Genomic DNA, 22,527 nt, shown 5'->3' with positions numbered 1-22,527 from the left:
GTATTTTTAGTAGAGATGGGGTTTTACCATGTTGACCAGGCTTGTCTCGAACTCCTGACCTCAGGTGATTCACCTGCCTCGGTCTCCCAAATATATATATATATTTTTTCTAGACAGGGTCTCACTCTGTTGCCCAGGCTGGAGTGCAGTGGGATGATCTTGGCTCACTGCACCCTTCGCCTCCCAGGTTCAAGCTATTCTCCCATCTCAGCCTCCCGAGTAGCTGGGATTATAGGCGTGCACCACTACACCTGGCAAATTTTTGTATTTTTAGTAGAGACGGGGTTTTGTCATGTTGGCCAAGCTGGTCTCAAACTCCTGGTCTCAAGTGATCTGCCCGCCTCGGCCTCCCAAAGTGCTGGGATTACATGGGTGAGTCACCGCACCTGGCCAGATGTCACATTTTTAATCAAGCAACAGTTTGCTAGGGATGGACAGATTTGGGGCATGTGGGAGAAGGATAGGAATAACGGATGGGCCTGTCAACTGGTTGCCTCTAATCAAGGGGACTTAGTAAAGTGGTAGACCAAGGCCAGGTTACCTTAATCAGAACATTAGCTTTGGACCTAATATTGCATCTTAGAAATTGAACTTTACTGTCTCTTTCAAGTGTAGTTTTACTTTTGGCAACAGACAGATGTATGTCCAACTTCACAACATCCTGCCCATTTTCTCTAATAGTTTTGTGCTGCCTGCAAGTTATTCAAGGCAAGTTTTAAGGCCAAAGAATATTTTTATTGTGATTTCAAGTTGGCAGGCATTGAGACTTAGTGGAAAGCACCGAGGGGCTATTGGGCCTCCGGAGACCTGGTTCTAGTTCCAAGCTTGTTGTGTGTAGGCCTGCAGAAGTGCCATTACACATTCAGGTGAGGTATCTGGGGTTGAAGCCCTGAGAAACGTGGAAGTTGTTCATTTTTTTTTTTTACAGGCCTCAGTTCCAGGTCCAGCCCTGTTTGCAGGGTGGAGGGGGCTGAGATGTTTTGATTCTGGGGTAATTGTTGCAAGTCTTTGCACAGGGCCTGCTGGGGAGGGCAGAGGCACCAGAGTCTTGGCCCCTGGCCTCTGCTTGTTTGAGTTATGGGCTGCTCCAGCAACTGGTCTCTTCAATCCTTGGGGACTTCTGAAGGATAGGCTTTGGGTGACTGGAGACAACTCTGGTCACAACCTCCCCACCCCACAAATGAGGAAAGACTGGCATAGGATCACAAATTGTCAGAGCAGAAGGGGACCCAGACTGGCTGAAAGTCACACACACTGGCCACAGGCCTGTTATGTAGTAAAGAATCCCCAGAGATCTTCTTACATAAAACAAAACAGATTCCTGGGTGCTGCCAAGCTAGACTTCCTGAATCAGAATATACGGGGGTGGGGCCTGGGACTCTTGAATAAACACCCGAAGGATTCTTCTGGATAGCTGCCAGGCCTGGAAGCTTTTGACCTGGTCAAATCTCTCTACTTTTCCTAGGGAAACTGAGGCCCAACGAAGCCTTGACCCAGACATCAGTAGACCTAAAATCAGAAATGAGGTCTTCTGACCTACAGTTTGATGTTCTTTCCACACCAAGACCAGGCGCCTACAGGACTCAAAAGAACTGCCCATTATTTATTGGTTTTAATTTTCTTAAAATCAAGGTTACTAATGCACACAGTGTAAAGAGTCAAATCAGGTGGTTTCACAGGCATGCATGAAGAACATAGCTCCCCGTCCGGCTGTCCCATCTGCCCCTCTGCAGAGGCAACCATTTCAACTCTTTCAGCAGATTCTGCTGCTGTTAACTGTCACCCTTGGCATTATTTGTGTTTTTACAATAAGCATGCATCACTTTGTTACTCTTGCTTGGTTTTAATAATACAGTTAGGATGGGTCGCCAGGTCTGGCACTGGGCCTGGACGCCCAGGCATCGTGGAGTGCCTCCGTGGTCACTGGGCACAGGCCACCAGCTCCTCCAGGGCTTGCTCTCGGCGGTTGCCATGGACCAGCAGCACCTCCTTGATCCGGTCCTGCTGGAAGCCCATGTCGCTGAACTGCTCCCAGAGGCGCAGGAACTCCCCTGCCTGAGGAAGAGGAGACAGGGAGGGTGCTGGGGACTCTGCTGGGCCTGGCCTCAGCCGAGGGGAGCCTCAGCTTAAAAGCTGTGGTTTTCCTAGTCCCAAAAAGCTGTGGCTCCCCCCAGGCCACTTGAGCCTGATCCTGGGCTGCAGCTGCCACTTTCCTGAATCTCTAGGGTGATGTAGGCTCCGACCTCCCTTCCTCTGCCAAGAAAACAAGGCCCTAGCCTGGCCACGGGCTCTGTCCTGACTCTCCTCCCACTCACTGTCAATTTTCTGCTGGGGCAGACCGCACACCGGCACCCGGAGCACAAACAGCCCAAGGTCCCTGCCCATGCCCTGAACACTGCGGAGGTCTCACAGCGCAGCCTGCACCTTCCTTCCCCTCCGACCCCAGGGCTTGAAACTTCCCCACCTCTGCTCCCTCTCTCCTTCTCGGGGCCTCACTCAACTCTCTGTCCCCTTCAGCCTCTGTGAAGAGCTGCTCTGCCATGGGGCACTCAGAAGTGACTACTGGGGCCGGGTGCGGTGGCTCACTCCTGTAATCCCAGCACTTTGGGAGGCCGAGGCGGGTGGATCACTTGAGGTCAGGGGTTTGAGACCAGCCTGGTCAACATGGTGAAACTCCGTCTCTACTGAAAATACCAAAAAAAATTAGCCGGGTGTGGTGGCAGGCACCTGTAATCCCAGCTACTCGGGAGGCTGAGGCAGGAGAATTGCTTGAACCTGGGAGGCAGGGCCAAGATCGCGCCATTGCACTCCAGCCTGGGCGACAGAGTGAGACTCAGTCTCAGAAATCAAGATGTGACTATTGGGCCTACAGCTGCATGCACTTGGGATAGGTGGCACACTCCCCAAGCAGAGAGGTCATGCATCTTTATGCTGCCCGTGGCTCCTATCTGGATGTCTGACAAAGAGTGGGCATTCAGTTATAGAGGCTGCATTGATTCAGTCTAACAAAGCAAAGCCCCTGCTGCTCTCTGCCTCCTGTCCCCCTCCGACCTCTTCCTGATCTCCCTCTGTGCCTCTCTCCTTTGTCCTTGCTGTAGCACCCTGGACCATCTCCTCCCCAGAGCTGAGGAGTCAGGCAATCTCCCGACGGACCCACAGGCTGGCTCTGAAGACTGGTGTGCCCCTGCATCCAGGCTTCTGGGCACACCCCCATCCCTTCCATCACCTGGGGTCCTGGCAGGAAGCCCTGCTGACCTGGCTCTCAGAGAACTGGAACATCTCCATGGCCTCGTCCACCAGGCCTTCCTCATATCCCTGACGTAACAGGCGGTCACAGGCACTGAGGTAGCTGAGAAACTGGGCCGGAAGAGGGCAGAGAGGGACGGAGGGTAAGAGGAGCAGCAGGGGCAGCAGCCAGGGCAGAGGCACTCCAAGGGCCTGAGCTGAGGGCCAGGCAACAGGGCAAGCCACTACATGCAGTGTGGCCCCAGAGATCCCATGAGCCCACAGAAGAGGGATAGAGCCTTCCTCTGAGTGCCTGGGGACAGGCAGACAGTGGGTCTTCACCAACTATCCCAAGTTGGGAGCTGGACTCCAGGAAAAGGGCTGTCAGGTGGGCTAGGGTGTTCATAGAACCTAGGTGGGGAGCAGGACAGGCTTCAAACAGGCATCCCACCTACTACCCAACGCAATTCAACATTCGTGCACCACCCATCCCTGCCCAGGAGCACCCATTCGTGTGAAGGTGCCTCCTCATCCGTCCACACCTGTGCACCCCTACTCTACCCCCAGATGCATCTCTCTCATCCCGGACTCCTGAGCCACTACTATGCAACTCCTGCACCAGTGCTGGAGAAGGGGTGCGGGGGAGGCACAGAGGAGGATTCCACAGGTTAGAAAAACTGTTCAGGTCACCCCACAGTTACGTCATCAGGGGCCCAGGATAAAATGCTGCTCCTTACCAGGCAGGGCTCAAAGGCCTGTTCCCTGTCTATGGCCTTGGCCCCTCCCTCACCCTCCAGGACTCTGCAGATGCAGCACCCTCAGCCAAGGCCGGCCTCCTTCCCTGTCCCTGGGAAGCTTCCTGCCCCCTCTGTCTTCCTCGGTGCTGTCCCTCGTGCCCCCATAGCACCCTGTGCTTCCCTATTACAGCACATGTAACTTTGTAATTGCTTCACTCAATCTTTCTCATCCACTAACTTTTTGCTCCATGAGGGAGGGGCTGTGTCAGTCTCATTCACCACAGTGTCCCCAGCATCCAGCATGGTGGCAGAAGGAGCTCAATAAATGTATGCTGTGTTTATAAAACGAATGAAGACCTGCCTTCAAGGAACTCACAGCTTAGTGGGGGAGATAAACCAGATACAGGACCACATCAGTGCCAGGCAAATCAAAGCAGGATTTATAGGGTGTAGGTGCCAAATGAAGGCTCCAGACCACAGGAATTATGAGAATATGTGGAGAAGGGAGAGTGGGGTTTCTGCAGACCTTCAGAGCTGGGATGAAAGTGCAGATCATCTAGACTAACAGTTTTCAAATTGTTTTTAGCTCCTGAAGTGTTTATCTTAGCACAAGGAGGCTTCAGCAATAACAGGCTAAGATCAGAGCTGCTCTGGGAGAACAAGGGCCAGGGGCATGGGGGCCCGGAGTCCAGTGCTCCTGCCCAAGGTACTGCCCAATACAGCCAGACCTGCTCTGAGCACATTTTGAAAACCACACACCCGTGCCCTCCTTTCACAGTTGAGGAAACTGAGGTTCAGACAAGGCAGGTGCCTTGCCCAGGGTCCCAGGACTAGGCCCCCGATGATGTAACCTGTCACTTAATGCCTCGTCCATCAGAGGGATCAGCTGCTAGAGGAGGGGCTTTGAGCTGTGTTGGTGGAGGACAGGGTTTCCAAAGGTGAAACCTTCACTTTCAGAAGGAGGGCAGGCAAGGATGGATGGTGGACGCTGCCTCCACCTTTTGGCTCATCCACAGCAATGGTTCTCAATCTCAGTGCTTATTGCAACCGCCTCGGGAACTTGAAATATTACTGATGTCTGGGCCTCACCTTCAGAGGTTACGATATAATTGGTCTGGGGTGTAGCCTGAGCATTGGGATTTTTTCCTATAGCTCTCCAGGTGATTCTAATGTGCACCCAAGACTAAGCGTCACTGAATGGGGACAGCTGACCTTGATCTATACCATGCCACCGTGAATATCAGACCCATCTGCACATTTTTTTAAATTAAAGGCCCCTGGGCTCCCCCCAGATCCACTGACTGGGACCCCGCAGGATAAGCCCTGAGAGTCTACATTTGCAAAGGTTCTGCTGCTTGGTTAGCTTTTGGGCCTGCAGGACTGTCGAAGCTATCAGGCTTGCCTCAGGCCCCCAGGTGGGTGAGATGTCACCTTCAGGCCACAGGATGGGGCCCCCGGAAGTCACTGGTTCCAAACACGTATTCCCCCTCCACCCTGTGAACTGGGAAACTGAGGCTAAAAGAGGTGGCCTGGCCTGTGGACCCTCACACGTGGCACCCAGGCCTGTCCTGCAGGGAGGCAGTGAGGGCACATCAAGCCTTGTGGAAGGAAAGGAGTGCTGCACAATTTCTTTTTTATCTTCTCTCCCTGACTCTTCTAGCTGCTTTGTCTCTTATCACCTGACGCCCTTCCTCCTGGGCCATCTGTCATTTTTCTTGGCCAAAAAGGATTTACTGCAATATGCGGCTTTCAGCGGGAGAAGGAATCTGAACCCAAAGGACTTGTTCAGTTACCAGGACTTCACAGAACAGACAGAAATACTAACTTGGTGGGGGAGGATAGATGAAGTCATCCAAAGGCCCCTCAGACCCACCCCTTGGGGTCTGGCTCCTGACTGCTGTCTGAGGAAGGCCACCCAGAGATCCAGGGGGCCAGGCAGGTGGTCAGTCTATATCTGGAAACACAATGTTCCCAATGCAGTGAAATTCTTCCAGCTCACCCACTGGGAGGCCAGGGCCCCAGGCTGGCTCTGACTCATCCTCAGACCCCCAGAGAGATGGCCTGAGACCTCAGCCTTGTCACAGGGCCTGAAGGGACTGGGGAGGCATATCAGAGCCCCACTGTGCACCTGGCCTCACAGCCCTCCTGGCCAGCTTTTTGGCCAAGACCCTGGCTTTTCAGTATCAGCTGAAGGTAGGGGTGACTTTAGATCTGCTCTTAAATCTCAGATCAGCCTATAGTGCTGTCCTGGGAGGTTGTCACACAGAAAATGAGATAAAAGGCATTGTGCAACCAAGATGCAGAGTCAGACCAGCCGGCCTCACCCCAGTGCTGCCATTGACTGACTGTATGAACTTCCCTGGCCTCAGTTTCCTCATCTGCAAAGTGGTCATAACGTAATAGCAACCTTGCAGAATTGAGAAAACCTAACTGAATACCCTCAGAGAGAGAGATTCATGCAAAGAAAATGTTCAATAAATGTTAGCACCCCTCCCTGCCATTTTAGCCACATGGAGGTCACTATGTTGGAAATTCCCCTCCAGGACAGGGCATGAACTTATGAACCCAGAGTAGAGTAGAAGCAGGAGTGGGTGGGCAAGGGGACCAGGTGCATTTCCCCAGCCCCACCCCAGCTCCTGTTTGAAAGTCACTTTCCTTCTGCCATTCCCTCTTGCAGGAGCAGGTAGCTCTGGACCGCAGGGACCCAGCATTCCATACTCATCAGTGATGACGGAGGTGTCCAAGCCTTTTGATGGTGGGGCAGGAACGGGAGAAAAATGAAAAGTGCCAACTACCCTGGGAACAGCCATCCAACCATGAAGCGTCCCGATGTTTAGAAAACAGCACAGTAAGGGATGTTGCTTTCAGTTGGGGATGTGGGGGTGTAGGCAATGGCATTCAGTGTCACCTCCTGACCCTACTTACAATCCTTCCATGCCTCCTTTTGGCTATTGGGTCATTTATCAAATTCTCAGGCCAGCCTTCAAGACCCCTAAATCTACCCCCAATTCTCTTTGTCTCATCTCCTACCAGCCTGCCTCATGCACCCTCTCCTCCAACAAGACTGGTCAGATCAGAGCCTCCCAAACACTTCCCTCCCACCTCCACTCCTTTATTCACACTGTCCTTCCCTCCTGGAATATCACCCCTTCTCCTTCCTTCAGAGTCAGATCTTATCCATCCTTGAAGTCCCACTCAGTGCTTGGTATCTCCATGAAGCCTTTCTTGATCACTAGAACCTCCTTGTGGTAGATTGAGAATGATCATAAAATTTTTTGTAGCCTCTCCCACCAAGAGATGGAGTCTGTTTTTCCCTTGTTTAAGTTTGGAGTGGTCAGTGATGTGCTTTGACCAATAGAATGAGGCAGAAGTGACTATGTACAATTTCAGCCTAGGCCTCAAGAGGCCTTACTCTTGGAACCAAGTAGGGTGGCTTGCTGGAGATATGTGGCCCAACTGACAAGTATCACCACCCACTGTACGGTAAATGAGGCCATCTTAGATCATTCAGCCCCAAGTAAGTCACCAAACTGTAGCCACATGAGACTTCAGGTAAGATGAGCAGAAGAACCCCCTAGCTGAGTCCACCTTAAAACTGCCAATCCAGAGAATCATGAGCAAATAAATGGTTGTTTCGAGTCACTAAGTTTTGGGGTAGTTTGTTACACAAAAATAGATGACAGAAACACCCCTATAACACTCATACCACTTCTTCTCCCAGGTATCTTGTGACTAGCACCTCTTTTTAAGCACTTTGGGGGCCCTCACTCCTCTGCAGGTGTTCTTATATTCTTGGCTTATATTAGGGGTCAAGACCTGCTTCCAAATATTAGCGTGGCTCAGAGTGCTGTCCTTGGAGTGTCATCATGAGTCTCCGCCATACTTCCAATAGAGTGAATTCTATTAGAAGAATAGAACGTGGGTGAGTAGAACCTGGGCGTGGTAGACTCTGTGATGTTCCATCCACATACCCTTTCACTGCAGGACTTACTGCCCCAGATGCTGGGAGAGCTGGGAGAGCTGGGAGAGCTGGGAGAGCTGGGAGACACTCTTCAGTTGTCTGCCCCTTCAGGGATTACCTTAACAACAGAGATCCACTTACCTCAGTCATCCCCTTCCCACATGCAATGACTGATTGAGGCAGGGGTATAAAGGCCTGACCATCTCAGGACAACCTTGAGGGGCCATAGATGCTCCAGATCTTTGGGGTTGGCTGATGCTGTTGTTGGGCCTATGCCAAAGCTCAAAAGGTGAAAACCATGTGGCCACTCACCTGGCTCCAGCATCACAGCCCATCAGCTCTGGGCCCCCCAACTCACCTGGCTCAGGCTCTGCCTCCCTGTCTTCTGCAGAGCTATGATGGCCCTTCGCAGGGGATATCCCAGGGCGACCACTGGCCCAATGAGGTCTTGCTCCTCCTGGCTCAGGGCGGATAGCAGGTCAGCCGCAGTATCAGGGTGTGACTTGTAGGGGTTGAGAGGCTGGGGTGCCCCCCCAGGAGGTGGCAGACAAGTGTACGGGCTGAGGGACTGAAATATAGACAGATTGGAATGTCAGTTACCACAGGAAGTGACACCCAGTTGGGCTGGACATTTTAAAAAATGCCTTTATGTACCACCTTCTGTACAGAGTGTAGGGCCTAATATTATGGAGGGCTTAGAGTCCTGCAGACCCCAGCTCTCTAATGCTTACTCAGTATACTCATATGAAAAATGAGGGCAATCCCTAAGCTACTTCATAGGACTATTACGAGGCTTAAATAAGACAATGTGAGGGGCTGGGCGTGGTGGCTCATGGCTCTAATCCCAACACTTTGGGAGGCCAAGGCAGGTGGATCACCTGAGGTAAGGAGTTCGAGACCAGCCCAACCAACATGGTGAAACCCTGTCTCTACTAAAAAATACAAAATTAGCTGGGCATGGTGGTACATGCCTATAATCCCAGCTACTTGATTGGGGCAGAAGGCAGGAGAATTGCTTGAACCCAGGAGGCAGAGGTTGCAGTGAGCAGAGATCGCACCATTGCACTCCAGCCTGGGCAATAAGAGTGGAACTCTGTCTCAAAAAAAAAAAAAAAAAAGTCAGGAAAGTGACTAGTGAAAGAAATATGAGGTCTATTCTACGATCCCATTTTACAGACATTGAAATCAAGGTTCAGAAACATTAATGACCCGATTAAGCAACACACGCTTGGCACCTCAACCCTACTCAGGTTTTTTGCCCCACACCTTGTTGAGGGAGGAGCAGGGGTAGGTCTTCCCAACCAAGCCCTCCTTCTTGAGTTCCTTCTTGAGTTTGGTTGGGCTGGGGTTTGGCAGGGCATGGAGCAGGGGAGGAACTGGGCACACCAGCCCTTCGGTTGTGGTGTTGGAGAAACTGAAACAGACCTTGGATTAAGGAGGGTGACTTGAAGGTATTTCAATTGGTTTGGCCGGCGTCATCCCAACCCTTCTCCCATGAGGAGGTACCTCTCTGCCAGCCCTGAACGTTTCATCCTGTCCCCTCCTCCCAAGGAAAACCCAGCCGCCGCCTGGCTCCTAGGGTGGAGTGTATATGTAACACACATGAATTCTCCACCCATCCACATCTTCTCAGGGCTCTCCCTGCCACGACCTCACCCTAGGATCTACCCTTTATTACCTCTAGAGTGGAGAACATCAAAGTTTAGGAGCTGAGTCTACTTTTGTGTCCTTGAAAAAGATTCTTTGCCACTCTGTGCCTCATTTCCATCATCTACAGAATACTGTCCCACCCCCACAGGGTGGTTGTGAGAATTAAATTCATCTTGGCCACGGAAGAGCCATCCTGGCATCAGCATCTGGTCTTGGATGTGGGCGTGGCTCATCGCGAATACAGGGCCTCTTCTCTACCATGTATGCTCTAAACAACCGGGTGAAGGGTTGTTGGCTCACTGTGCAGGTAGAGAAGGGGTGGTTCACTATATGGTCACTTCAAATATGTAGGGTCACTTCTCCCTGCTCTTCAGGGTTCACTTCCTCCATCCTGAAACCTTCTCAGCCTGCAGCAGCCCTGACTCTCCCTCAACACCTGATTCCGCTGTACAGTGCAGGGCCTGGTCCCACACCCTCTTAGCCAACTCTCCATGTTCTGTGGTTTTGACACTCCCAAACCCAGTGTCTGGCAGGAAGTAACTGTGCCTTGAATATTCCTTGATTGAGCCTCCAGCTTCCCCAGCCTACAGCAAACCTCACCCAGTGGGAAGCCCTAGATTTGCGTTGTGTTCATCAATTCAACAGACATCCACTGGGCGCCCCCTATGGGTCAAGTCGGCAGCTGGGTGCTCTGGAAACAAAAATCAATGCGATCCAGTCCCTGCCCTAAAAGAGCTCAACTTCTGTTGGAAGAGACAGACAGTTTCTGCATAATTAAAACCACTATGACCTGCGCCCTAAAAAAGCAAGGCAGGCACAGTGGGAAACGCGGGGCATGGGGACTTCTGAACAGGGACTACTCTAGGCAAAGGGCCGCAGGAGGACAACACTGGACAGGCCCAGGTGGGAGCAGGTCAAGGGAGGACACAGGAGCGGGCGGGGTAGGGGACCGAGGCTGCGGGCCTGGGCTGCTGAGCGGCGGCATTGGAGGGACGGGCAGAATCCTTACCGCGACCGTGGGCTTGTGGCTCCGTAGCTGGGGGATGGCGCCGGCCGTGGAGGGCCGCGGGGGCGACGCGGGGGCTGCGGGGGACTGGGGCGCGGACCTCGGGGGTGACGCGGACCTGGGGGACGGCGCGGGGCTGGGGCACAGGCTCAGCGCGCGGCGGCCGCGGAAGCCGTGCAGGAGGGCGCGGGGCCGGGCGGCCAGCTTCCCCTCGGAGAGTCGCCGCCTTGCCCCCGCCAGCTCCGACCGCACGCCGCGCAGCACGTCCAGTGAGCACAGGCGACGGCCGGGGCCGGGGCTGGCCGGAGAGCCCGGTTGGAGGCTGCGTGGGCCCGGCTCTTCCTCGCTGCCAGAAGAGGCTTCTGCCTCGTCCTCACCCTCCTCCTCCGGCCTTTCCTGGTGTCCGGCCTCCTGGTCTCTGATTGTGGCAGTTGCCAGCTCATATTCGGGGCTGACTAGCAGGAGCCAGGCTGGAGGGGCCGACGCTGTCCCCGGGTCACCGCACTGGCACGGGCTGGGTCCCTGGCCGGCGGCCTCCACCCAGAAGAGTGCCCTCCTCTCCAGGCTGAAGTCGTGCTGTGGAAAGAAGGCGACGTAAAGCCCGGGGCAAACCAGGACCCCGGGGTCACAACACTAACCCCTGGCCTGGGGGACCCTGTTCAGCCAGAGACTCTCTAGGCCTGGACAGCGTCAGATTCTGAGCCCCGGGCTTCCATCACAGCCCACTCTACCCTGGGTTTTATAGCTAACACTGTGGTCGATGGATACCAGTAACAGTTTAATGGCAAACTGGCATAAATGACAAAGTGATGAATTCGTTAATAGAATGAAATGTAATTAAATCCAACATCTAAATCCCTTTGCCATTCAGTATGTAGTTGAGCAAAAACTACTTAAAAATTTTCTCCAATAAAACTTATTCTTAGCAAAGAAGCTTTCACCTGAGCCCAGCACACTAGGCCCTGTCTCAAAAAACAAAAGCAGGTCGGGCACAGTGGCTCATGCTTGTAATTGCAGCTCTTAGGGTGGCCAAGGTGGGAGGATCACTTGAGCCCGGGAGTTCAAGACCAGCCCGGGCAACATGGTGTGAAATCTCATCTCTACAAAGAAATATAAAAAATTAGCCAAGCATGGTGGCATATGCCTATAGTCCTAGTTACTTGGGAGGCTGAGGTGGGAGGATCGCTTGAGCCCTAGAAGAGGAGGTTGCAATGAGCTGAGATTGCACCACTGCACTCCATCCAGCCTGGGCAACAGAGGGAAACTCTGAAAAAAACAAAAACAGCTCTTTCCCTAAGCGGCCTGAGGTAATCTGTGAAAATGGTTCACTATTCATTTGACCTAGAGAACCCCACAAAGTCGTGCAAATCAAGAGGTTCAAATTTTCATGGTCACTTTAAGAACACTCGTGCAACTGCCCAGGCCATCAAGGGTATGCATATGCGAAAAGCCATTAAGTATCTGAAAGATGTCACTTTACAGAAATAGTGTGTACCATTCTGACGTTACAATGGTGGAGTTGGTAGGTGTGCCCAGGCCAAGCAGTGGGGCTGGATACAAGGTCGGTGGCCCAAAAAGAGTGCTGAATTTGTTTTTGAGACGGAGTCTCATTCTGTCACCAGGCTGGAGTGCAGTGGCACGATCTCAGGTCACTGCAACCTCCACCTCCTGGGTTCAAGCGATTCTCATGCCTCCACCTCCCGAGTAGCTGGGATTACAGGCACACATTGCCACACCCAGCTAATTTTTTGTATTTTTAGTAGAGACGGGGTTTCACCATGTTGGTCAGGGCTAGCTGTCCTTTAAATTCAAGGAACAAGGCCCCATGGACTCAGCCTCAGACCCACAGACCTAGAAGACAAAAACACAGAGACACACTTACCATAGAACCCAGCAGAAGCTCCCCGCAGGGCGGGACGCTGAGTTCTGGCCCAGGAAGAGGCTCTGTGCCTATCACAAAGCCCTTGGGCAACTTGAAGGGAACACCATCGAGGGCATTCATTCTGTCAGAGGAGTGTGGAGATGGCTGGCAGGACTGGGGCGGGCTGCTTGATGGTAGGGAGAGAGAGTCGAGTCCTGAGGACCAAGCTCAGGCCTCAAATGGCCTCACTGCTCTCCTGTGTGGTCACTTAGCTGAGCCCCCAACAGCTGGAAGGGAAAAGGTGAGGGGGCCAGTGCTGCATAAAGGAAGGAAATGAATAAAAACAAGAGCATTCACACAGACAGGAATTCACTATTTCATATTTCAGTCATGCTCTAGACCATTGTTTTCCAAAACATGGTCCACAAAACTAGTTCTAATGCATTTCATCAAAATAATTGTCACCCAAATGTTTAAGAAACAAACAGTATTAATTTACATAGACTCTTCCAGGGAAGAAGAAAATAAGGAATACTTTCTAACTTATTCTGATTTTAGCATAACCTTTTTTTTTTTTTTTTTCTTTTTCTGGGACGAAGTCTCGCTCTGCCACCCAGGCTGGAGTGCAGTAGCCTGATCTTACCTCACAGGAACCTCCAGCTCCTGGTTTCAAGTGATTCTCCTGGCTCAGCCTCCCAAGTAGCTGGAATTACAGGCACCCACCACCACGCCCAGCTAACTTTTGTATTTTTAGTAGAGACGGGGTTTCACCATGTTGGCCAGGCTGGTCTCAAACTCCCAGCCTCAGGTGATTCGGCCACCTCGGCCTCCCAAAGTGCTGGGATTACAGGCATGAGCCACTACACCCGGCCGATTTTTAGCATAACCTTGATACCAAATTTGATTAAAAAAAAAAAATTAGAAACCAATCTCTCATGAATACAGATGCAAAAAAATCTTTTTTTTTTTTTTTTTTGAGACAGAGTCTCACTCTGTTGCCCAGGCGGGAGTGCAGTGGCCGGATCTCAGCTCACTGCAAGCTCCGCCTCCCGGGTTCCCGCCATTCTCCTGCCTCAGCCTCCCGAGTAGCTGGGACTACAGGCGCCCGCCACCGCGCCTGGCTAGTTTTTTGTATTTTTTAGTAGAGACGGGGTTTCACCGAGTTAGCCAGGATGGTCTCGATCTCCTGACCTCGTGATCCGCCTGTCTCGGCCTCCCAAAGTGCTGGGATTACAGGCTTGAGCCACCGCGCCCGGCCACAAAAAAATCTTTAAAATAATTATGGGTAGAAGAATATAACACTGCCAAGTTAAGTTTATTTCAGGAAAGACAGATTGCCTTAACATTCCCAAATCAATAAATGGGAATAAAGACAAATATCAATAGAATAAAGATGAAAAATTATATAATTATATAGCTCCATAGATGCAGGAAAAAACATGACAAAATCAATACCCATACCCTTTCAGCAACTTAGGAATAGAAGGGAATTTTATTAACTAATAAAGAGTATCTCTAAAACATCACACAGTGGCCAAGATCACGCCACTGCACTCCAGCCTGACAATGGAGCAAGATGCTGTTAAAAAAAAACACACACACACAATTACATCTCTATGTATAAATAGTAAATCATGTAAATGGACTCTTCTAAAATTTTTATTAGAAATGGAACATTTTAGGCCAGGTGCAGTGGCTCACACCTGTAATCCCAAATCCCAGCACTTTGGGAGGCCGAGGTGGGAGGATCACCTGAGGTCAGGAGTTGGAGACCAGCCTAGCCAACATGGTGAAACCCCGTCTCTATTAAAAATACAAAAATTAGCTGGGCGTGGTGGTGGGTGCCTGTAATCCCAGCTACTTGGGAGGCTGAGAAAGGAGAATCACTTGAATCCAGGAGGCAGAGGTTGCAGTGAGCCAAGATCACGCCATTGCACTCCAGCCTGGGCAACAAGAGGGAAACGCTGTCTCAAAAAAAAAAAAAAGGAAAATTTTAAAAGTTACCATTTACATTAGCATCAGTTCTCTAGGACTAAATCTAACACAAGATGTATGAGACCTCTACACACAAAACTGTAAAACATTTGGTTAAATTGAGGAACATATCATGTTCAAGGATTGTAAAACTGAATCTTGTAAAGATAGCAATTCTCGGCCGGGCGCGGTGGCTCAAGCCTGTAATCCCAGCACTTTGGGAGGCCGAGACGGGCGGATCACGAGGTCAGGAGTTCGAGACCATCCTGGCTAACACGGTGAAACCCCGTCTCTACTAAAAAAATACAAAAAACTAGCCGGGCGAGGTGGTGGGCGCCTGTAGTCCCGGCTACTCGGGAGGCTGAGGCAGGAGAATGGCGTAAAAACCCGGGAGGCGGAGCTTGCAGTGAGCTGAGATCCGGCCACTGCACTCCACCCTGGGCGACACAGCGAGACTCCGTCTCAAAAAAAAAAAAAAAAAAAAAAAAAGATAGCAATTCTCCTCCAATTAATTTATTCATCCCATGTATCAAAATTCCATCACTTTTTTTTTTGGTAGAAATTGGCAAGCTAATTCTAAAATCAAATGAAATGCAAAGGACCAGGAAAAGCCAAGAGACTCTTGGAGAAGCAACACAGTGGAAGACTTTTACTATCAGATAGCAAGACCTTCAAGTTACGGGAATTAGGAGAGTGACTTAAAGACTTGCAAAGAGACCAACAGGACAAAAAAGTCCAGAAACAGATCCACACATGAATCTTTGACTTATGACAAAATTGGCTCTGTAGAACAGTTGGAAAGGGAAGGTCTTTTAAAGAAATGGTTCTGGATTAATTTGATATCCATCTGGGGGAAAACAAAAACAAAAACAATATTGACCTCTACTTCATGTCATACCTAAAAATCAATTCCAGGTAGACTGTAGATTTAAATGTAAAAGGTAAAATAATGAAGCTCAAAGATAAAAATGAGACTACATTCATGGCCTTGCAATAGTCAAACATTTCTTAAGTTACAAAAGGGCTAACAGGCCAGGCACGTTGGCTCATGCCTATAATCCCAGCACTTTGAGAGGCCCAGACAGGAGGATCAGTTGAGGCCAGGAGATTGAGACAAGCGTGGGCAACAAAGCAAGACCCCCGTCTCTACAAAAAATATAAAAGTAGCCAGGTATGGTGGCACACACCTGTAGCCCCAGCTACTCAGGAGGCTGAAGTAGGAGGATTGCTTAAGCCTGGGAGGACAAGGCTGCAGTAAGATGAGTGAGCTGTGAGCCCAGGTTGCGCTCCAGCCTGGGCAACAAATGAGACCCTGTCTCAAAAAAAAAAAAAAAAAATTAAAAAAACCACCACAACAAAAACTCCAAAAGAGACGAACCATGAAGGAAAATTCTCATAAACATTAAAGTTAAGAACCGCTGGGTGCAGTGGCTCACACCCGTAATCCCAGTACTTTGGGAGGCCAAGGCAGGCAGATTGCTTGAGGTCGGGAGTTGAAGACCAGCCTGGCCAACATGGGAAAACCCTGTCTCTACTAAAAATACAAAAATTAGCCAGGTGTGGTGGCACACGTCTGTAATCCCAGCTACTAGGGAGGCTGAGTCAGGAGAATCGCTTGAACCTGGGAGATGGAGGTTGCAGTGAGCCAAGATCGCACCACTGTACTCCAGCCTAGGTGACAGAGCGAGACTCTGTCTTAAAAAAAAAAAAAGTTAAGAACTTCCATTTGGCCGGGCGCGGTGGCTCACACCTATATCCCAGCACTTTGGGAGGCCGAGGCGGGCGGATCACAAGGTCAAGAGATTGAGACCATCCTGGCTAACACGGTGAAACCCTGTCTCTACTAAAAATACAAAAAATTAGCCGGGCGTAGTGGTGGGTGCCTGTAGTCTCAGCTACTCGGGAGGCTGAGGCAGGAGAATGGTGTGAACCCAGGAGGTGGAGCTTGCAGTGAGCCGAGATCATGCCACTGCACTCCAGCCTAGGCAACACAGTGAGACTCCATCTCAAAAAAAAAAAAAAAAAAGAACTTCCATTCATCAGATTACACCATTAAGAGAGTTAAAACAAAAACAAAAACAAATCACAGAGTGGGAGAAGATATTTGCAACACATCTATCTGACAAAGGACTGATATCCAGTATATACAAAGAACTTCTATAAACAATAAGAAATGGGCAAGAGATTTTTAATAGGCACTTTACAAAAGAGGATATCCAAATAGCCAATATGATAAGTTGTTTAACTTCATTAGTCATCAGAGGAATGCAAAATAAAACAATGAGATACCACTACACAAACACACAACCATTAATTTAAAATTAAAATTAAAAAGTTTCACAATATCAGGTGTTGATGAGGATGTGGAACATCTATAACTCTCATTCACTGTTGGTCAGAAAGTCACTTAGTATTAGTCAACAGTATCTACTAAACCTGAAAGCCAAGAATTAAGAACTCATTCACACATCACTTCTTGGCCTTTTGGGTAAGATCAAGGCTAGTATCTATCCTTCGTTTAGCAATACTCACAACAGGCAGGAATTTAATTTTTGATGTATTTTAAACTACATTAAATATTGAATCTGTTGCCTTTAAAAAGGAATAAACTCAGCCCAGTGTGGTGGCTCATGCCTGTAATCCCAGCCCTTTGGGAGGATGAGGCAATGGATCACAAGGTCAAGAGGATCGAGACCATCCTGGCCAACATGGTGAAACCCCGTCTCTACTAAAAACACAAAAATTAGCTGGGCATGGTGGCGTGCACCTGTAGTCCCAGCTACTCCCTCGGGAGGCTGAGGCAGGAGAATCGCTTGAACCCAGGAGGCAGAGGTTGCAGTGAGCTGGGATCGTGCCACTGCACTCCAGCCTGGTAACAGATTGAGACTCTCCAAAAAAAAAAAAAAAAAAAAAAAAAAGAACAAACTTGGCTGGACGTGTGGCTCATACCTGTAATCCCAGCACTTTGGGAGGCTGAGGTGGATGGATCAGGAGGTCAAGAACTCAAGACCATCCTGGCCAACATGATGAAACCCCGTTTCTACTAAAAATACAAAAAAAAATTTAGCTGGGCGTGGTGGCACACGCCTGTAGTCCCAGCTATTCAGGAGGCTGCGGCAGGAGAATCGCTTGAACCCAGGAGGTAGAGGTTGAGGTGAGCCAAGATGGCACCACTGCACTCCAGCCTGGGCGACAGAGTGAGACTCTGGAAAAAAAAAAAAAAAACCAAACTCATTCACACAGAATTTAAGCTCACGACTGCCTATAATATACACTTGAATCTAGACTCCTTGACCGCAGTCTGCCTTTTTGCAAACAATCAGGGATTATCAGGGAGTCTGCAGTAGGGAGTGCCTCTGGCTCAACACCATCTGTCATCCTTCCCAGGATGACGCAAAAGCTCTGCCCTGCTAGGGGTCACTACAGTCATCCCCTTCCCATGAGAGCATCATGTGGAGAGTTAGGACGGGTAATCTGACTGCAGAGAGGTCAAATGAAGGCAAGTGGGCAAATCCCTTAATTCCCTCATCTCCTGCCCTATCTGTCAACTCTTGTCAGTGTCTTGCTATATATAAGACTCAAAAGGTTTCTCCACTCCATGCCTAGAGCTGGTCTCCCTGCACAGCAGGAGGTGGCTCTCTATGCTGCCTTAGTGATACAGAATCAGGCAAGTCCCACTGTAACCAGTAAATTATCTGCCCCATCAGTCAGTTCTTACAGGGGACCTCTGAGGTACAAGCAGGTTATAGGAGACACAGGAAAGTTCAGCAAGTTTTGGCATTCTCAGATTTATTATTCACATTTTCAGGTATCATCTGAATTTTGAGCTATCTCCGGGGAAGGGGCACAGTTCTATTGAGACTGTCTGTCCACTTAGCAGGTATAAGGCACCCTTCTCTCCATCTTCTGCCCAGCATCTGCATCCTAATAGGTATTTTCTACTCAGCCCTACACTTGCTTCTAGGATACTTTAAGAGTTTGAGGATTTGGGGAACACATCTTCTTTTTTTTTTTTTTGAGGTGGAGTCTCGCTCTGTCACCCAGGTTGGAGTACAGTGGCGCGATCTCGGCTCACTGCAAGCTCCGCCTCCTGGGTTCACGCCATTCTCCTGCCTCAGCCTCCTGAGTAGCTGGGACTATAAGTGCCCACTACCGCGCCTGGCTAATTTTTTGTATTTTTAGTAGAGACGGGGTTTCATCGTGTTTACCAGGATGGTCTCCATTTCCTGACCTTGTGATCTGCCCACCTTGGCCTCCCAAAGTGCTGGGATTACAGGCGTGAGCCACCGTGCCTGGTCCCTATTTTTTTTTTTTTTACTGTGACTCATGGTATACTTTTATTTCCTAGCATACATATATGTAAACTGAATAATGACTCTTACCCTTACTATATGACACATATTTTCTATTATTTCAACTAAATGTGTCACAGAACGCTTTTGAAGAAAAATCCTAATTCATAATCTCACAACCATGTCTTTCAGAGCACTCAGCATATTTTTTATGACTATTGGGTTAGTATCTACCTTCCTGATTGCCTGTATTCTGTATGAGGTTAGGAAGTATTTGGTATTTTGGTTAGCTTTAACAGGCACTTAAACATTTGGAATGAAATATATAAATTGGTTGATAAGTACTTTTCCTTGTAGCACTTATCACAATTGTATCTAATGACTCTGTTATCATCATTAAGCTTCTTCACTCTAAACTCCAGGAGGTCAGGAATCCTGTCTGTTCACCCCTTCATACATCCCTAGCACCTAACCACAGTAACTGGAAAATGGTAAATAAAGGCCGGGCGCGGTGGCTCAAGCCTGTAATCCCAGCACTTTGGGAGGCCGAGACGGGCGGATCATGAGGTCAGGAGATCGAGACCATCCTGGTTAACACGGTGAAACCCCGTCTCTACTAAAAAATACAAAATAAACCTAGCCGGGCGAGGTGGCAGGCGCCTGTAGTCCCAGCTACTCGGGAGGCTGAGGCAGGAGAATGGCGTAAACCCGGCAGGCGGAGCTTGCAGTGAGCTGAGATCCGGCCATTGCACTCCAGCCTGGGTGACAGAGCGAGACTCCGCCTCAAAAAAAAAAAAAAAAAAATGGTAAATAAAAAATTATTTCCCAAAGAACATAATTTAAATCCTGGTATCCAGACTGTGGCCAGCATGAATTAACAAAGCTGAGGAAAGTGTCCACTGTTCTACACAGTTATGCACTCTAACACCACTTGCCTCAGAGACCTTAATCTTTGCTTTAGAGGCTATGAAAAACCAAATTTATTCCAAAAGGCAAATGAACTCTGCCATGGAAACATACTCTTCATGTGTGGCCCAGAAACGGCAAGCCAGGAACTACTCTGTGGATTCACAAAAAGGTAAACGACTCATCATCCGGAAATAGCTTATAGGTTCTAAACATTAAAAAAAAATGTGGGACAAATAGGTGGCAAAAAACAAATTTAGTTGATAATGTCTCATTTAATCACTATTCCATAAATCACTACTATTTCAGAGCGTTCACATTCCTTTCATATATTGCATATTATACTTATTTAAATGGAATAAGATATACTTTGTACTTACCTTGTAAAATCCAGGAGAGCTTCCCTGCAGACAAAGCATGTGTAAGTGAATAGCTACAACAGATGGTATAAGCCTAAGCTTCTTGTTACAAATGTCACATGGGCATAGGAGCATGAATGGTTTTAGGGTGATTAAGTTGGTTGGCTTGTAGAAGCAAATTCTTTGACATCATAAACCCAGCCACTTCGGCTAAATACCCTTAGTATTTAAGAACTAATCTCTTTCTCTCATAGCTTTCTAATCTTCTCTGTATTTACCGAATTTATTAAAAACAAATGCTTTTGTACAGTTTTTCTTTTAAAAAGTATTCCAGTTAGTAATTGAAGAATAACAGAATTAAACTACCACTATTTTTGACTCCCCTCCCCATCAATGAATGAATCTAGCTCTTATCAGTGGCCGCTAACATCACAAAAAAAGCCAAGACATTAGTGCCTCCTGACTGGAAGTACACATCATGTCTGTGAAGTATTCCTGCCAGAAAATTCCAATCTAAATGTGATCAAGCCTCTAGATCAGCACTATCCAATTGAAACATGTGATCCACATATGTAATTGCACATCTCAACTCAAATAGATCATTTCAAGTGCTCAATAGCTGAATGTGGCTACTATATTGGACAGTACAGCTCTGTTTAACTACTAAATTACAGTATATACAAGAACAGAGGGACACAGCATCACAAGGTTGCAAACAACAGTGTATGGATTCTATTTAGATCCTAATTTGAACAAAATGTAAAACACATTTATGAGAGGGCAACTTGAACAATGTCTGGATGTTTGTGATATTAAGGAGTTATTATTCATTTATTTAGATGTGACAATGGTCTTATGGTGAGATTTTTTTAAAAATCGCTTAAAGCTACATAATGAAATATTTACGGATGACGTAACTTGATGCCTGAGATTGGCTCCAAAATAATCCAGGGTGAGTGGAGGATGCACAGATGAAACAAGATTGGCCATGAGCTGATAATGACTTGAAGCTGGATGATGGGTACATGGAAAAAAATCATTGTACTATTTTTATTTTTATTTTTTTTTTTATTTTTATTTTTTTTCAGACGGAGTCTCGCTCTGTCGCCCAGGCTGGAGTGCAGTGGCCGGATCTCAGCTCACTGCAAGCTCCGCCTCCCGGGTTCACGCCATTCTCCGGCCTCAGCCTCCCGAGTAGCTGGGACTACAGACGCCCGCCACCTCGCCCGGCTAGTTTTTTGTATTTCTTAATAGAGACGGGGTTTCACCATGTTAGCCAGGATGGTCTTGATCTCCTGACCTCGTGATCCGCCCGTCTCGGCCTCCCAAAGTGCTGGGATTACAGGCTTGAGCCACCGCGCCCGGCCTATTTTTATTTTTTAATGTATTTGAAATTTTCCCAAGTAAAAAAAAAAAAAAAAAAAAACAAAACACTGTGGGATAAGATTACAGTAACACTGCTCATATTCTTGAAAGTACAGTTCATTAAAGACACTACCATGAGTCTCTCTAAACCTGAAACAACCAGTGACTGCTGCTACCACCACTACACAGGTAATAAACCAGGAAAATCTTACAAATAAATACCAAACAACTTTTTTTTTTTAATTTTGTTTTGAGACAGAGTCTCGCTCTGTTGCCCAGGCTGGAGTACAATGGTGTGATCTCGGCTCACTGCAACCTCCACCTCCTGGCTTCAAGTGGTTCTCCTGCCTCAACCTCCCAAGTAGCTGGGATTACAGGCGCCTGCCATCATGCCTGGCTAATTTTTGTATTTTTAGTAGAGATGGGATTTCACCATGTTGGCCAGGCAGGTCTTCAACTCCCGACCTCAGGTGATCCACCTGCCTCGGCCTCCCAAAGTGCTGGGATTACAGGTGTGAGTCACCACACCCGGCCTGCTCACTCTATTAAAACCTTGCAAGGGCCAAAAGGAAAAGGGATTTTTTTTTTCTCCATCTGTGGCTAAATGCCACCTTCTTGGGTTCTGCTGCCTGAGTTTTCCTGAGTCCCTGTAGCACATTCCCTGCCCTCACAGCAGATGTCTTAGTGGCAAGGCTGTCCAGACACCAAACACACATTGTACAATTCACCTTATTTCTACTCTTCCTGCATCTCATCAGAGAGCAAATGGTGGAGATATCTAACAAAAAGGCACACAGGATTGTGGAGTTCTACGAGGGTAATCATATCAGATTTTAGGATTTATAAACGTAGACATAAATTTTGGAGACATGTGGCTCTCATTCCCTATCTATTAACTCTATATAATGTATAAATTAATGCAAATTAAACAACAGAAAAGGGACAAAGGCATTAGTGTCTCGCACCCAAAAGCTTCCAACTACAGTACATTAACATTATTTCCAAAATTGACGGTATCTTTACCAATCCAGACGTGGATTTTGCAGATAAAGTTTGACGTTTAAGATTCACATTCCTGTAACAAATGCCTGCTTAATAAATTTGAATTTTTGAATGAAAACACGTTTCATCAATGTGAAAGTGTGTGCTAAGTGATTTGGAAGGCAACAAATTGGCAGCAAAGGCACAAAC

General features: G+C 48.5%; 1 protein-coding gene across 2 annotated transcripts; it reads right to left on the bottom strand.

The window, feature by feature from the left end:
* Nucleotides 1-1,593: 1,593 nt before the first annotated feature.
* UBAP1L (ubiquitin associated protein 1 like) lies at nt 1,594-13,102 on the bottom strand. 2 transcript variants are annotated; one of them, XM_009210410.4, is made up of 5 exons: nt 12,462-13,102; nt 10,583-11,155; nt 8,282-8,491; nt 3,256-3,357; nt 1,594-2,055 (listed from the first exon to the last, which is right to left on the bottom strand). In XM_009210410.4, exons 1-5 carry the CDS (start codon nt 12,579-12,581, stop codon nt 1,921-1,923), a joined length of 1,140 nt encoding a protein of 379 aa, XP_009208674.1. In that variant the 5' UTR covers nt 12,582-13,102; the 3' UTR covers nt 1,594-1,920. The 2 variants fall into 2 exon arrangements, with proteins under 2 accessions (XP_009208674.1, XP_021796351.1); XM_021940659.2 differs by lacking the exon at nt 3,256-3,357 and having other exon boundaries at nt 1,597-2,055.
* Between the last annotated feature and the right edge of the window lie 9,425 nt (nt 13,103-22,527).

Source organism: Papio anubis, chromosome 7 (assembly GCF_008728515.1).
Source record: "Papio anubis isolate 15944 chromosome 7, Panubis1.0, whole genome shotgun sequence".
Lineage (NCBI taxonomy): Eukaryota > Metazoa > Chordata > Mammalia > Primates > Cercopithecidae > Papio > Papio anubis.
The sequence above is the reverse complement of the archived record's forward strand: the minus strand, read 5'-3'. Positions and strand labels throughout refer to the sequence as shown.

Coding starts and splice junctions, on each gene's coding strand:
- UBAP1L (XM_009210410.4), bottom strand. CDS start 12,581: ATGAATGCCCTCGATGGTGTTCCCTTCAAGTTGCCCAAGGGCTTTGTG. Junction 11,156..12,461: donor AGCTTCTGCTGGGTTCTATG/GTAAGTGTGTCT, acceptor TTCTTTCCACAG/CACGACTTCAGCCTGGAGAG. Junction 3,358..8,281: donor GGAGGCAGAGCCTGAGCCAG/GTGAGTTGGGGG, acceptor CTTCCGGCCCAG/TTTCTCAGCTACCTCAGTGC.